The sequence below is a fragment of the Pleuronectes platessa genome, chromosome 2 (genome assembly GCF_947347685.1).
Source record: "Pleuronectes platessa chromosome 2, fPlePla1.1, whole genome shotgun sequence".
NCBI lineage: Eukaryota > Metazoa > Chordata > Actinopteri > Pleuronectiformes > Pleuronectidae > Pleuronectes > Pleuronectes platessa.
In genome coordinates, this window is record NC_070627.1 from 26,095,343 (window position 1) to 26,110,656 (window position 15,314).

General features: G+C 41.4%; 1 protein-coding gene across 1 annotated transcript in view; it reads right to left on the bottom strand.

The window, feature by feature from the left end:
* Positions 1-7,065: 7,065 nt before the first annotated feature.
* Positions 7,066-15,314, bottom strand: part of klhdc8a (kelch domain containing 8A) — a 22,512-nt gene continuing 14,263 nt past the window's right edge. Inside the window, exons 5-7 of the mRNA XM_053412610.1 lie at positions 13,409-13,510; positions 11,125-11,273; positions 7,066-8,062 (exon numbers count right to left, since the gene is read on the bottom strand). Of these exons, the coding sequence (XP_053268585.1) occupies positions 8,009-8,062; positions 11,125-11,273; positions 13,409-13,510 (305 nt within the window). The 3' untranslated portion in view covers positions 7,066-8,008. The remainder of the gene's footprint in view (positions 8,063-11,124; positions 11,274-13,408; positions 13,511-15,314) is intronic.

Consider the following 15,314-nt stretch of genomic DNA (forward strand, 5'->3'; position numbering starts at 1 on the left):
CGCGACTTTACCATGGGAAGTGCTTTGAGATTATGTATGGTATATCATGATTTTGGGATGTTTGTATTTTAAAAGGTGATTCTTCCTGAATGTACTGTGGATTTTAAATTAATGGAGCAATTAGAACATTGTGCCACACAGAGAAAGTGCCTGGATAAAAACAGATTTGGGAAAATCTGGCATTAAATGAGAAGATTTCATTCAACCCTTATCTATACCACTTATCTGTTGAGGGTCTTGGTCGCCCCTCATCTGTCCCAATGACACCCAGTTGATTTTGGGTGAGAGAGAGAGGTCGCCAGCGAATCACAGGGCCTACTTACTCATATTTACACCCACGCTCAATTTAGAGGCTCAAATCTCAAAGAGTTTTGACATGGGGAGGACATGCAAACTCCAAACAGAAAGACCCCATGAGCCTAACCGGGATTAGAACCTTCTTGCTGTATTGTGACGGGGATAATCACTTTTTAAATTTCAGGTTTTTTCTCTTACCCTTCAGTAGCAATTGCTGCACACAAACAAACATTAAGTGAGACCCATATTCACAGCCTACGACCCATTTCTCAAAGTTAGGAACATACATCACAGATAATGGATTTTAAAAATTGGGGTTAAAGTTTCATACAATGCTCACAGTCCTTAACACTGTATGTTCTGTCAGATATTTTCTATAGCTGTGGTGTAAGGTGATTAACACCAGCAGCAAGTAGGATGACACTCCTTTGTTGTTGAATTATACAAATTTGATAAGAATGTACTAATCCAGATACAAGACATGTTGTAACATTTTGAACCCACAAGTTGAGTATGGAACAGTATGACCCCAATCACCTGAAAACTGGTTTGGTAACTGTACGAGAGGGTACGAAAGGTTAAGAAATCTACCTGGGGACGCCTCTCGATGGATGTTTGATTTAGAGTGACAAAATACACGCAGACTGGCAGTGAACGATGAAATAGCTAACTGAATGAAGACGTGGTTACGTGTGGCCATACAGTACAGTGCACTACTGGGTCCTTCTGCTGGTTAATGATCCGCCAGCCTCCTTTTCCAAACCAGGAAGTGAGGTGAGGAGGGGAGACAAAACAGCACTGGGCCCCAGCAACACCTCGACAGAGTGGCTGTCCCTGGCAACGGACAAGGCGGTCTGTGCCAGTTTTGGGCCACTTCTGTGCCGGGGGGCTTCTTTGAGTCCAGAAGAATGTCGGGGGGAGATTTGGAAACCTTCCCTTCGCTCAGGATGAATGGCTGTTCACCGAACACACTCCCCCACTCTCACTCGCTTCCATCCCCTCCAATCTTCCAGTCCACAAAACTGCAAAAGGCCCAAGTTTGAGATTTCTTTTTTTCCTCTCCTTCTCCTGAGTCATACTCTGGGTTGAGAGTTCTGTCCCCAACATCGTCACCCAGTCACTTCTTAGGTACAAGGACTTCCAAAGATATCTTGATTCAACAAGTTGATCCAGGAGACCATTTGAAATCATTAGAATGATGGCAGATGGAGAATGTACACTGGCTGCGAGAAAGTTAGCTCTAGCTAGCTAGTGCTGACTGTAGCTATGTCTCGATGCAAGGCTGCATCCTTCAGAGGACCCTCCCATACAGGAGGCAGAGGGCCGAGTAGACCAAGCAGAACCAAATTAAAACAATCTGGTCCACAAAGACTTCTCGTGATCAGTGTCATCGGCTCGCCCCGCCCTTTATAGCTGTTACCTAGCAACAGAGCTGCAGTTAAACACAACCATTCAATTTAAATGCCCCTTGTTTTTCAAATGGACTGAATTGAATAACTTTTATTTGTATTCATTTGTTTTCTGTCATTCATTTTATGAAGCAGTTGGTAGCCTTTTTTAGAGAAGTGCTATACAAATAAAGCATATTTTCTCTATATATTTTTGTATACGTGTGATACTCTAACCCTAACCACCATGAAAACCAGTTAGTCACTGTAGCAAATTGATTCCTGGGATGGTTTGGGCCAGGATGGATCCAACCATTGGAGCCGTTGTGTCTTGGAAAGGGAAGGATGCATTTGAAGGAACGCTGTGACGCGATCTAACTTGAAATGCAGCCGCTGAAGGACACAGTCTGTGAATTGAGACACAGCTTGATTCCGTGGTGATCTGTCTGTGTGTTTTTGCTCAGCTCAATCTCTCACTGAACTCAACAGAAACTTCAGTTTTGTTATTTATTTGTAGTTTCTCTTGTTCTTCCTCTCATCTCAGGACATTTCAGGCAAATTAATAAAATGAGCAGATAAGAAGGCAGGAAGCTCAGTTGATTGACAGCCATGCCCAGAAGGAACACACAAGACACACTCCCACTGGACCAGGGACTAAAGGCAAAGCATGAACACAGAGGAACAAAAGGTCCTGAGGCTTCAGCTGTTATCATATGCAGCCCCATTGAGAATAAACAGGATGGATCCTTTAACATGACCACACTCATAAATATCAGTTCAACATTATATGTTTTGTACATGTTGTCTTATCTTCAACTGTGAACATCAATACATGTTGACAGATAATCTCATTTAAAGATGAAGCTTTCCAGCACAGTTTACTAATGACAACTAGCTGAATTCTTCTATTACAACAAAAAAACAAGATATGTTAAGACATTTGAGTAGACGGTGCGTGGACACCCTGACCCTTGACCCCAAGCTCTTGTAATGCATGAGCTGTGATCATTCAAATGGTTGTAACATGGAAACACCAGAGTGACGATTGATGAAGTTACTTATTCAGACAGAAACTCTGCAACGTTAAAATCTGTTTGTAAATGACAGAAAAGTGTTAGAGAGTAACTGGCAGCTTGGTGTGCCTTTGGGTGGGTGGGTGTGTGTGTGCATGGGTGGGTGAAGAGTAACCTCTTGCAGGCAGCACATGGCTCACCCATTAAACAATACAGAGATCATCATCAGATCATGGAGAGATGGAAAGTGAAGAACGGAGACAGACATAATTAGTTTGAGGTCAAATCAGTCATGTGCAGCAGACCTGCCCTTCGTTAAGTTTAAAAAATAGTTTTAACCTTTCCTGCCGGAGCACAACATATCTTGTATAGTTTGCAATACTGATTTGTAATGCAATGAATTATTATATTTTTGTTCTTCAAGATTACGTCGGTGTCCATTCATTAGATTACAGTAAAAAAGATATATATGCAAGGACTTGGTTGAGTTATGTAATCCATTCAAACAAATGTCACATCTAGTTCAATTTCTGTCAGTTGGCTTTTCATTGTCAGTCTCAGCTGTCAATCATAATATTTCACCCCAGTTTTACAAAATGAATTTATCAGAAACATGAGCATACACCAGAGTGATAATATATATATATTTTTTTACTTTTTAGTTTGTCCCATCTGTGGACATGGAGAAAGCTGAGTTTATGACATATTGCAATCAGTGAGCAGGGGGCATTCCAGATGGTTTGGCTTCACTCTTGGGGAGCCGTCATATCTTTATATTCTGACGATGGTTAAGAGTGTTGTATCACATTAAAAACAATCTGCTTCTTGGTAGAGTCCAGCATCCCATGTACTGAGACTTGTGATGTCGTGTTTCGTTCATGTTACAGTTGCCGTGCATGACGACCAGTCCGTCAAACATAATTGCAGCTTTAGTCGTCTGGGTTAGGGTCAGGGTTAACTCTCTGCTGTAATCCTCCTCTCGTGGGCTAAAAGACTAAATTCTCAGTGTAAATAACAACTTTTAGAGTCAACATTTGAATATTTAGGCTTACTTGGATGACACCACACAGGCAGTATGGAGGCATTTTATGTTTTTTTTTCAGTAGTTTTTTTACCATTGAAGAATCGGTCTCCAGTTCCTTCAATTGCATTGGATTTGGCCACAACACTATCTACCACTGAAACTACAAAAGTGTTGTGTGAACTCAAACACTACAAGCACCCCTCCATCGACATAGTGATGAGTGGAATACCATTCATCACATACTTCGACCAGACAACCCCCTCATGTACCTTTATTCACACACACAGACAGACCCATATTTGACTGTGTAAATATGCCTGTTCCCATATGATTTGCAACAGGCTTGGAAACCTTCAGTTGAAGAGAGAAAGATCACAACTGATTCACGACACTGTGCAGTTTCACTTAGTGTAATTTTCTTGGATCATTTACCACAGGGTATCTTTACTGTCTATCAGGTGCCTTATAAATGCACTGTGGCAGCACTTTCACTAAATGATCATGGGCCATTTGCATGCTATCTTTCCCTTTTCAGACATATTTTCTATTAAATACACATACACGTTTTCTACAGTCATATATTTAAACTTTGAGTCACCTAAACATTTAAGCCAGTGTCACTGGTGCGACCAATACCCACCCCCACTCTGCTACTTTTTCAGGGAAATTAGTCTGACCGAGTTAATGTGGAAAAAACACAGAGAGGAATAGAGCAGCCACAGAGAGAGCTTAAGACACGCAGCCGGCTGCACCTGAATGCAATCAGCCCGTTTTAGATTGGATGATGTCTAAAATGTGTGTGTGTGTGTGCATGAATCATTTGTCCTCACACAGGAAGTTAGTGAAGATGTAGAGCAAGCTCTGAATAAGCTTTTACCTCAAGAGCCTCAGCAACCATCAGTAAACCTGGCCGTAACATTCACTACAGTAACATGCACAAAATATTCTGGTGCCCTTATTCAGAAAAATACTATATTTCTTCTAAAATGCTCCATGGTTAATAGAAGTGAATCGGCTCTTTCTAACTTAATGGGCCCTTATTGAGTCAAAATTAAGTACTTCATAATGTTTAAAAATAGTGTGTGTTTTTCCAAAAATGTGGGCTTTTATTTTGGGAATAAATGTAAAGGAAGGCTCCTAAAACATGAACAATACCGGCTTATCCTAAATCTTAACAGAAAGCAATAAATTCAGAACATCCAAACGGAATACGTGGTTTACATGACTGATCAAATTCTGAATATTGTCATATCTGGAATAACAACAGTTAGTGTGGGTATGTAAAAGTACTGAAAAAGGCATTTCAAAATAAAACTCTTGTCGTTCAGGCAGCTTTCAATATTACAATCATTTAAACAGCAGGTGGGTAGTAAAACAGATGACATTTTGGAAGAAATCGACAGCTATTAGATACATTGCTGAGATACACACACTAATGTATAAAATGACTCTAACACAAGTAATGTTAGCGTCAGTCACTGTATATATAGATGGGTGGGATGTCTCCACTTCCTCCCACTGCCATCTTGTGCTGAATTTCAAACAATAAGTTTTGCAAAGTGGAGTTTTGTTATCAAGGTCTGATTTTATAGTATCAAATAAGTGAATGAAACCATACCCGGACACAAGAGCATTTGAACCTTGAAGAGAACTATTCAAAATGACAGAAAACATCTTAGGGGGAAATGTATTTATCTTGTAGTTTGACTTTTGAGCTTGGTCCATGTCATATTAAAACCAGAGACAGGGAGTATGACGTATACGGCAGCCAACCACCAGGGGGTAATAGTCATCCATCTTTATATTCAGTGTGGACAAGATGGCAGAAAGGTCACAACAGGAAAATAAACACAGGCGGCGTATACATGGGAAAAAACCCTGAATAGAGCCAGAAATGTGGGCAGATGATTTGACGGTGAGTGGGGACAAATGGTATTCTGCTGCTTTCAAGGCAATTCAGAGGTTGAGATTTTCTGATCTACAATAAAGAATACAATGTCTGAGTTCCTACTTTTGATCTTCCTTTTGAGCAAAACCATTGACTCAGACTTAATGGTTGGGAAATTGTCCATTGTCACACAACAATACAAGACAAGATGTCAAACTGCTAACACAGGAACTGACAAGACGTCTGTCATAACGGCAAACTCTGGAACAGACTCAGGACCATGCAGGCTTGATGTTGGTCCTGGACCACTCAGCTACGGACTGTGGACAATGAGCGGGACGGGACGGCCAACTCAGGGTCTGGGCAGAGGAGGGGTGCTGGGCTCCAAACGTCTCGGTTTTAGCAAGACTCCAGAGTAGAGTGGACATCAGGCGTATCTGTAGCAAACATAGGTGAATGGATTTAGCCTTTTTCAGTCTCTGTGGATCAAGGCGGCTTGGTGGCTCGTTGTTTCCTCGACCTACTTTTTCTTCTGGTGTCTTCAATCCCTACATATCTCAGGAAAATAGTCAGACAAGTTCTAAGGGCTATTATGTCTCCAGGGTCAGGCTCAGACAGAAAGCTGGACTAGCAGGTTTAAGACAGGAAGGTTCCAGGCTCCCTCACTCCAGCCAAAGTGGCCCGAGTGCAGGCTGAGGTGCAGGCGGACGGTTAGCATGCAGGAAGGTAGCGGAGCCGAGACTTGCTGACTGGAGTCCAGACTGGAGGCGAACAGGCCACACTGGGACACCGGCTGCTGGTTAGCACATTGAATGACTGGCTGCTGGCCAAAGCACTCAGTGGACCCGCTATCACCAGGACCCACACTGAAACCTGACATGTACAGACACACACACCATCAGTGTGATCTGTCTTATCTAATACGTGTCTCCGCCCACCTGTTTCAACTACTCAGCATATAAATAAAAGCCAGGGCTGTGATCAGATAGCTACATGCTAATAGATAATAATGCACCGTAAGCTTAGACTGCTCGCTTGGTGTACTGAGCATCTTGCACTCACTACTTTTGTGATTACTGCAGTTTAAGACAGGAAAGTGACTCTTCACGTTGATCTACTGATAACCAACGTCTGTCTTGTTTTTGATCTTCATCTAATCATGACAACTACTGTATGTGATAGTGTTAAACTAACAGTTAGCTAGTTTATCATTACAGCCATTAATAAATACTGTAGCCAGTCATATTGCACAGCTTTGAATCAGTGAAGCTCTCACATACTCATGTGTGTGAACACTGCCATCTAGTGCGAAATAAGTGCAATACAAAACACACATCAAATTTATTCCATCGATTATGAAGTCTCATATCCTAGATGATTAATTCACATGACAGAGATGGATCAGGTAGGATAAAATAAACTGAATCATTAATACAATGAACATTTTGTACAGCTTATACGTCTGAGCCCAGGAGACAGTAGTCTTGTGTTTTTAATAATGACAGTAAACATAAAACCATGGCTGAAGTCACAACAACAAATCTGCAATTTCACAACTCAACAAAAAATGTAGTGAGTGATGATAATGACTGCACAGCACATGTTGCACAAATTATAACACTGAATAAAAGAGAGATTTGTATTGCTTCAGGAATCCAATGTGTACAATCATCCTCTTATTTGCCTAAACCAACACTTAAACAACCATATTGTCATTTCATACATCTGTTTTCTTCATATACTCAATGCATTCAAACAGATCAATGGTAATAATCACAAATGTGCTCTGTTACTGCACAGAGGACTGGTAGTACAGCATTCTCACTGTAATTACTACAATACACTACACCAGAAGTTATTAATATTAGAATCAACCTCCACTCAGTGTTGATGCTTCAGTGCAAATGTTGTTGCTATACAGTTATATGAGTAAACCTCCCTCTTTTGTAATGACTTTCTATATTTAATATTGCATGTTTTCAACATATGCTCAGTTGTTAGCAAGCTGATCACAAATAAACACATTTTAACAAACCAAACATGAAATGCATTTAGCCCATACAACTCAGTAGGTCTTTCATATACTCTGTCTATAGTACTAGAAATGATCGCTACAAAATATCCTCTTCCCCAAGTATTCACAACAACGTACAACGCAGAAGTGTAACATACTGAAAATATCAGGAGATATGAGTTGGGCTGAAGAAAGAGCCAGCTCCTCCATTGTGCATGTGTGTGCTTCCATGTTGGTCTCAGTGCAGTCCAGCAGGGGGAAGTGTTATCTGTTGCACACGTCATGACTCCATCTGCCTCAGTGTTCTCAAAGCTTCGTACACACTGCACTACAGTCGGATTCAGGAGGGTTGCTGGAATCTGATTTGGGGTCAGTCTCTACAGGCTACACACACTCTTCTTCTTTCACATAGAGGATCTCATGGGCTGAGCTGGGAACCTGAGAGAGGGCGAAATAAAAAGATAGTGAAGATTCAAAGTGAACACAGTCCCTGTCAATAGTTGAACCACTGTTTTGAGTTAGTCAGCCGGCTGTTGTATTTTGACAATAGCAGGTAAGAGTACTCTTACTTTCTAGTTAATTAGCTTAAAACAAAAGCCTCCTTTTCCTTCTGACCATGAAACAAGAATCCACTCAATAATTATCAATTCTGTCAATAATTAGATATTGAGATGTGGCTTGTAACTCATGTGCAAACTCTGTCACTTTTAGTGGGCTAAAGATTTCTCCACAAGGGGTAGCTGTTCAGTCACTCACAGAACAGTTTCATTAATTCTGTTGAAATCAGGCAGTTAAAGTGATGGTGCAGGGTTTTGTTTCACTCTGGCTGCTGCTTTCTTTGTGCTTTTATCTCAAGGTTTAACAGTCTTCAGTGAGTATTAAAGAACTATATAAGACATTTTCAAAACAGTATCTCAATGTGAATTGTCAACGTTAGGTCACTTTTAGTTTTTTATGTATTGGCTGATTGGAGGTGGATGGAGCGCACCAAAAGGTCTGAATCTGTAGCTCTTACAGTGTTTTGTTTCACATGCTCTGCATTAACGAGTGCCTGAAATCTCGTGTTAGGCCAAAATGTCCCTAATTTAACACAATCCTCAAATGGTAGCTCTCTCTACATCACCTGTTCTGGTCTTATAGTGTTCAAATTATTATTGAACAAATCTAATTTCTTTCACCGAAGGCAGGAATAAACTGGAGTCATCAGCAATACATTTCTTCTCCAACAATTGATTCTTCATAATCCATAGTAATACACAAGGTATATTTGCTTTGTTTCCAGCAGGAATTGTTTTCTAATATCCTGCCCAACCAATCAGACGATAGAGTGGAGGCCTGATTATGAATGATTTGCAATTTCGAGAGTCAATAAATCATCTGAGAGAGACTTAGATTTAAGATGAGAAACAGAAGAAACTTCTTTCCCTTAGAAGCTGGAGAAGGATTTGATGTCCATCGCCCCCTGGTGGCTGTCTGCAGTACAGGTCATAAACCTTGCCTCTTTCATGTTAGCAGTTGGGACATAAAATAAAAAGTCAAAGTACAAATGAAGCACATTTTTCTAAAGGTAGCTCCTGTCACTCAAGGTTGTTCTTATCACGCTGATGACTGTTCAAGGGCTCATGTTTCTGACACATTTGGTTTTAATTAGTAATTTGATGTAAGGAAGACAGGCTGAAATATCATGATTGACGCTTGACACTGACTTGGGATTGGTCGAGCATATGTACCATCCGCAGATCGCTACTGCGCACACTCTGGCTCCAGATGCTCCAGATGGCAGCTTTTTGGCCTCATGTCTGGATAGTGGGAGGAGGCAGAAATGCCTCGTCCATTTATATCAACAATTTTAATACTATGGTTGAGCAGGTTTAATTTTGATGTGAGCTAATTGTGTAGTAGAGACACATACAACCATTTCATGGCTGAATGTTTCACCATCATGCACTGATTGTAAGTTGCTTTGGATAAAAGGGTCCGCCACATGATATGTACTAATGTAATGTAGAGAGGTTACTATTGGTCATTCCTGCGCTGTTATCTTCTGTATTTGTTTTTAGAGAAAAGTGGTGGTTGTGTCATGACACTGCTCATCACAGGGAGAAGTAGGATGTTACTGTCCAGCACTGCCGTGTGCAGTGAGTAAAGCAGGGACAGATCTAGAGTAGGTGTGATCCTCATGGACATACATGCAGTGAGTCGATAGACAGCTACACACGTCCACACACAAGCATGACCCCTCACTCAGCAGCAGCTGCTGCTCCACATGATGGGTGATGGTATAAATAAACTTGAAATAAAATGGGACATCATTTTTTCCCCTTTTCTAAACAGTGAGCAGCTGCTGATATTGATTCATTCAGCTGATAAGTCACTGTAATTACTTTCTGTTTAACAGAGTCCGTTACGCGCAGGGGGACGGACGGATTTGACGGACTCTTTTTCATTTACTGTTCTCCGAAAGCTGTCGGTAGTGAAAACAATTGACCGCCAGAACAGTAGATGGTGTAACGAAAGACAAGCTTAGAGAAGCCTACCTCATGATGTCTTTGTATGTAGAAGAAATCAACGAGTGTTTATTTACCGCCTCCCGGCTTTCCTCACACACAGTGAACAATGGCAACTAACAGAAAAGGCTGTTGATGGAGCTGGAGCTGCTTGACATGGAAGAGGACTTGCTTGGCACGAGTTTAGAGAATAGTAATTGACTCTGAGCACGCGTAGAAAGGCCAGTTTCTGAAATAAATTGACAACCAGCGAGTCAAAATGCTTATGTTATCGTTTCTTAGCGCAGCGGTTCCGCGGTCTTGTTTACGAACTGCGTTGCTAAGTCAGTGTCATGACAGCCGTGGAATTAAAGTAGTGACAGTCGTTTTTTGCGCTGTTACCACCGCAGTTAGCATGGTGGCTAGCACGCTAGCGCCGTTATAACCGCATGTGACCATACACAAGTGCTGTTAGTGCTCTAACCAGCCACCGTAAGCCGGACAACTCCGCTGGCTTAACACACTTGGTAAATGGTAAATGGTCTTGATGACCACTCAAAGCGCTTTACAGTCCAGTTTTACATTCACCCATTCACAAACACATTCATACAGTGCATCCATTCGCAGCACTTTGATATTCTATGGGGGGCATTCAGGGTTCAGCATCTTGCCCAAGACACTTCGGCATGCAGATGGGTCAGACTGGGGATCAAACTGCCGACCTTCAGGTTGGAGGACGACCACTCTACCCCTCAGCCACAGCCGCCCCATCTATCGTAGAATTGTAGTTGTGTTTGGGTTTATTGTGCTATAGGGAACGAAACAGGAAGTTTGAGGTTCGGAAATGTTTGATTCCGGAAATGATGTCGTTCGGAAATGATGTCGTTAGCGGACCAAGTTAGTTAGAAAAATCAGAGGTGCACGGAGAGGGCGTTCCACGGCGGCGAAGGCTTTCCCATGTGTCCGTCTCCATCAAAACCGAGTAGCATATATCGGCCTTGAGGCCTTCTGTACCTGGTTGACTCCTCCCACCACCAGGAGGCGGTCTCTGATGACAATGGAGGAGGCGGAGCATCTCGGGAAGCTCATGGGAGCTAACCTCTCCCACTTCTTCCTTTGAGGATCAAAGGCCTCAACTGTGTCCAGAGCTGAGGGTTCATGACCTAAAGCATGTAGGATCAGATGAAAACACATACAGTCAAAGAGCAATATTTCTAAATTTCCCCTTTAAATCTCAGTTATCTCAGATTTACATTTACATCAAAATCAGGTGTTTCAGACTATTTTTACAGCCAGGGGTTAAATTGTGATGGCGGGAAGCTATTTTCTCTGAGGGTGAGTGTTCACCACAAACTGTAAACAGCTTTCATATCGACCATGAGGAAAGTAGCTCCAATTAACACTGCGGACATCGTGCTCTGCGGATGTCCACAGTAACTGTGTCTGTAAAAGGAGGTTGCTGTTGAATTTGATAAATCTCCTTTTTGTATGCTGTAGCACAAAATGAATTAATTCTCCTCCTCTGAATTATTTATGTTTTGTTTATTTGGATGAAGCAAAAATTCAGTATACATGTCATTCAGGGAAAACTTAGTGAAAAACTTTCAAGTCTCAAAAGACAATAATACAACTGCTCAAATATATACCTTAGTCCTTTTCTCAAAGCAATATTCATTTCAGAGGTTAGAGTTTATTGCATTTAAGTAATAAATTCCCTGAAATAATAAACTTGATATGGCAGCAAAAAGCTCTGATAGTGCTCTAATGATTTCACTGCAGACTCTAAACCTGTGCAACAGTTTACCAGCTGTGCTGATGGTAGATTCATTGAAAAGTTACAGTAGGGACCTCCACCTATTGGACAGTACTAGCTGTCAATCACACGGTATCCACATCCCAATGCATGCAGTGATTTATCGTCTATTTGACTAATACAAAAAGAATGTTGTGATGACTTGAATCTATAGAGATTGAATCTATAGAGATTGAGAACATAAACTCTTCAAGAAAATATTTAATAACATTATTAATCAAGTGAGAAGTAGGTACATTTTCTCATAGACTTATAGAATCTGAGTCCTTTTTACAATCAGTGGAGTCACACTCTGCACGTCATTCAAGACAACACAGGTTTCATGCACTTGCGCATTGGCTTCTGAAAACTGAGTCTGCGTCCGTTTATTTACAGACTTTGGTCCAATGTAAAAGACAAAACAATTCTGCAGTGGAGATTAGAAAGAGCTGGAACAATAAAAGATGCCATGTTGGTCACAGACATATTTCGACATACTTTTCTCCCCAGATTCATGTGATGGGACTGTGAACACTGACCCATGAAACGTAATCACTTTATCTTTGATCCAATAGAATTTTACCAGATGTAATGAAATTACTTACGAGCAGACCTAATACATCACATTCACAGAGACGTGAGGTCACTTTGAACTTGACCTTTGACCACCAGATGTAATATAAATTCCTTTGGGCATTTGTGTTCAATACAACGGATGTGAACTTGACCTTTTGAACTTCTATCACCAAAGTATAATCAGTTCATATTTTTGCATTAGTAAATGTTTGTAGCAAATTTCCTCAAGCAGATCATGTCTCACCTCGAGAATTCAACTCAAATAATTAATTTGGGAAATGGCACTCTGTTTAATTATATTTTATATCATATATACTAATTTGTGGGTGTGCAGGTGGCTCGGAGATGAGCACCTCCAGGGTAGATTGGCACAGCTGAGTCTAGCTGGCCAAACTCTCTCTGGATATAAAGGCAGCAGGAGAGCTGCCACAGGGAGAAACACATGGGGTAGAGACTTCAACATATTGAGAAAGAGACAGACTGAACGGAGCTGCTGCTGCTGCACCTGAAAAGGTTGAGTTATTGGCTTTAAGTTTACTTATTGAATTTATGTTTGCTCTTTCTATTAAATAAAAGATGTGTAAAAGCTGTTCCTGGAGCCACCCTCAGGCGGCCACTCGGGGAACTACATTTCTTTGCACTTTCGCATCGTTTTCACCTCTCACACCCAACGATTGTTGGGCTGACGGTGGCTGATTGGCAAATATTAGCTAGTCTCCTAACCCTACTATGAATAGCTCGCAGGTTTGCTTTCCCCATGCAGCAGAAAAAGCTACCCTTTGCTTTGTGACCATTATACAAAACAAAGATCTAGGAATTTAATGAGATAGCCTGAGCCACAAAAGTGTTGTTCCACCAGCTGACACACCAATCTGCAGCACAAACATGTTTGAGCAGCAGAAGTTTTAGTTTACCGTTGGCCTCTCTTACCAAGTCCTCCTGCTACGACCATCCGGCCACGCAGGAACGCAGCAGCAAAGTCAGCTCTCTTTGTTTTCAGTGCAACCGTCTCGTCCGACTTCAACCACACACCTGCAGAGAAAGAAGAAGAAGAAACAAGGGCAGGAATTACTAAATGTGTGAGTGTGGGTGTGCACAAGTTTAAAAAGTGTTTGAGGTGAAGTCCAGTGGCACTGTAGTGCACCTTCAGATAGACAGGATGCTGCTGAGCCTGTTTATGCAGAGTGACCTTCCACAAAAAGGTCATCCACCAGGCAGCTGCATTGAGAACTTGAACATACAGCGCGCAAACACACACACACACACACACACACACACACACACACACACCTGGCAAGGGCGCACAAAGGTTATAACAAACAGACTACAAACAGACAGTGAGGGGACAGGAAGGCTGGAGCTGGAGGTCAGAGAGGACAACTTTGTTTGCCTGCTCGCTCATCATTTTTATGACTGTACTTACATGAAAAAAATGAACTGACGAATAATGAGAGAACAACTCTGATGTTGAAAAGATCACTTCAATCAGCTTTGTTTTTCTCCGGGACATCTTCCTATTTACTATGGAAAAGAGGTTGTATGCCTAAGATGGCTGCTGTTAACTCTGAAGTCGGTTCAGCAGCATTCAAATTCAACTGGACTCCTACAAACTGCAGTTCATCTGACACCAGGTTCTCTTTGTAGTAATGGGTAGTTGAAACCAGAGCAGAGCATACAGGGGGGCAGCTCTTCTCATTCTGGGCTGATGCCATTTGAAAGCAAAACTGACTGGGGCACAGTTGCTTCACTTGCAGTAGTTGTTGTGGAAATCTCATATTTACAAGCAATTGATAACAGCATTGAACGTGCAAAATGGAAAAAAAAATCCAAACCCCGAGAGAAAGGGTATAGATGAAGAGGTTGAAGAAAAAAAATACCTCAAGCTGATTGTACAACATATAAAAAGATAAAATACAGGTTTCATGCCAGCAAGGGGTAACTGGGGCTGGTCAGGGTGAGAAAGTCCAGAGTAACACACCACGTCCTGACCCATTTTACATACGTAACAAAAAACAAATAAACCAAAAAAGGAACTCAAAGCAAAAAAAAATGCTTAACTGAACAAGAACAGCACTTGCCTTCGCCACGGCCAAATATTCGCGGTCAATCACACCAAATTTGATACACTCAGAAATATCACTCCTCTTTCAGGATCAAAGAAGCATTCATCTGGAATTAAGTGAAAATTATGTGAAAAACTGTTATTATTTACTATAGAAATAATAAAAGAAAAAAGAGACTAGATTTTGGAAAAATCTCACATAGAGAAAGTAATAAAACAATTCTCCAGATTTACGAAAAATGTCCCATTCTTCCACCAGGTTTCAGGAAAACTAGTTCAGCAGTTTTCTGATATTTCTTTAAAAAGCAGAGAGGTTCTCTTCCCTCCATGACTGGTGTCTTCATATTAAGTAGTGACAATTATGGAGAGCGTGTCCCTTGTCCACAATCCATAAGTGTTACTGAAGTGTTCAGTCCGTGAAATCCACACAGACTGTGTTGTCAGAACCGGCTTCATGTCTGTCTGGAGCTGAAAGGACAGTGACCTTGTCTGGAGCAGGCTGACTGACCGAAAGTTACCGAACAGGAGGATTAATCAACACTGTTTATTTATTGATTTCCCTCATCTTCTACAGGGCGGGGGAACCTGCCTACAGTGAAAGCAGAAAGTTCACGGTGACACTGGGAGCCCTTATCAGTCATTACAGATAACCTCATTACAGATTTAAATAGCTGTCTGTGGAGATTGTGCTTAAGTAGGTGCACCAGAGGGTAGAAAAGGACAGAGTCATCGTGCATTGGTTCGTTTGATAAAAAGAAGACTTCCTGTTCTGTG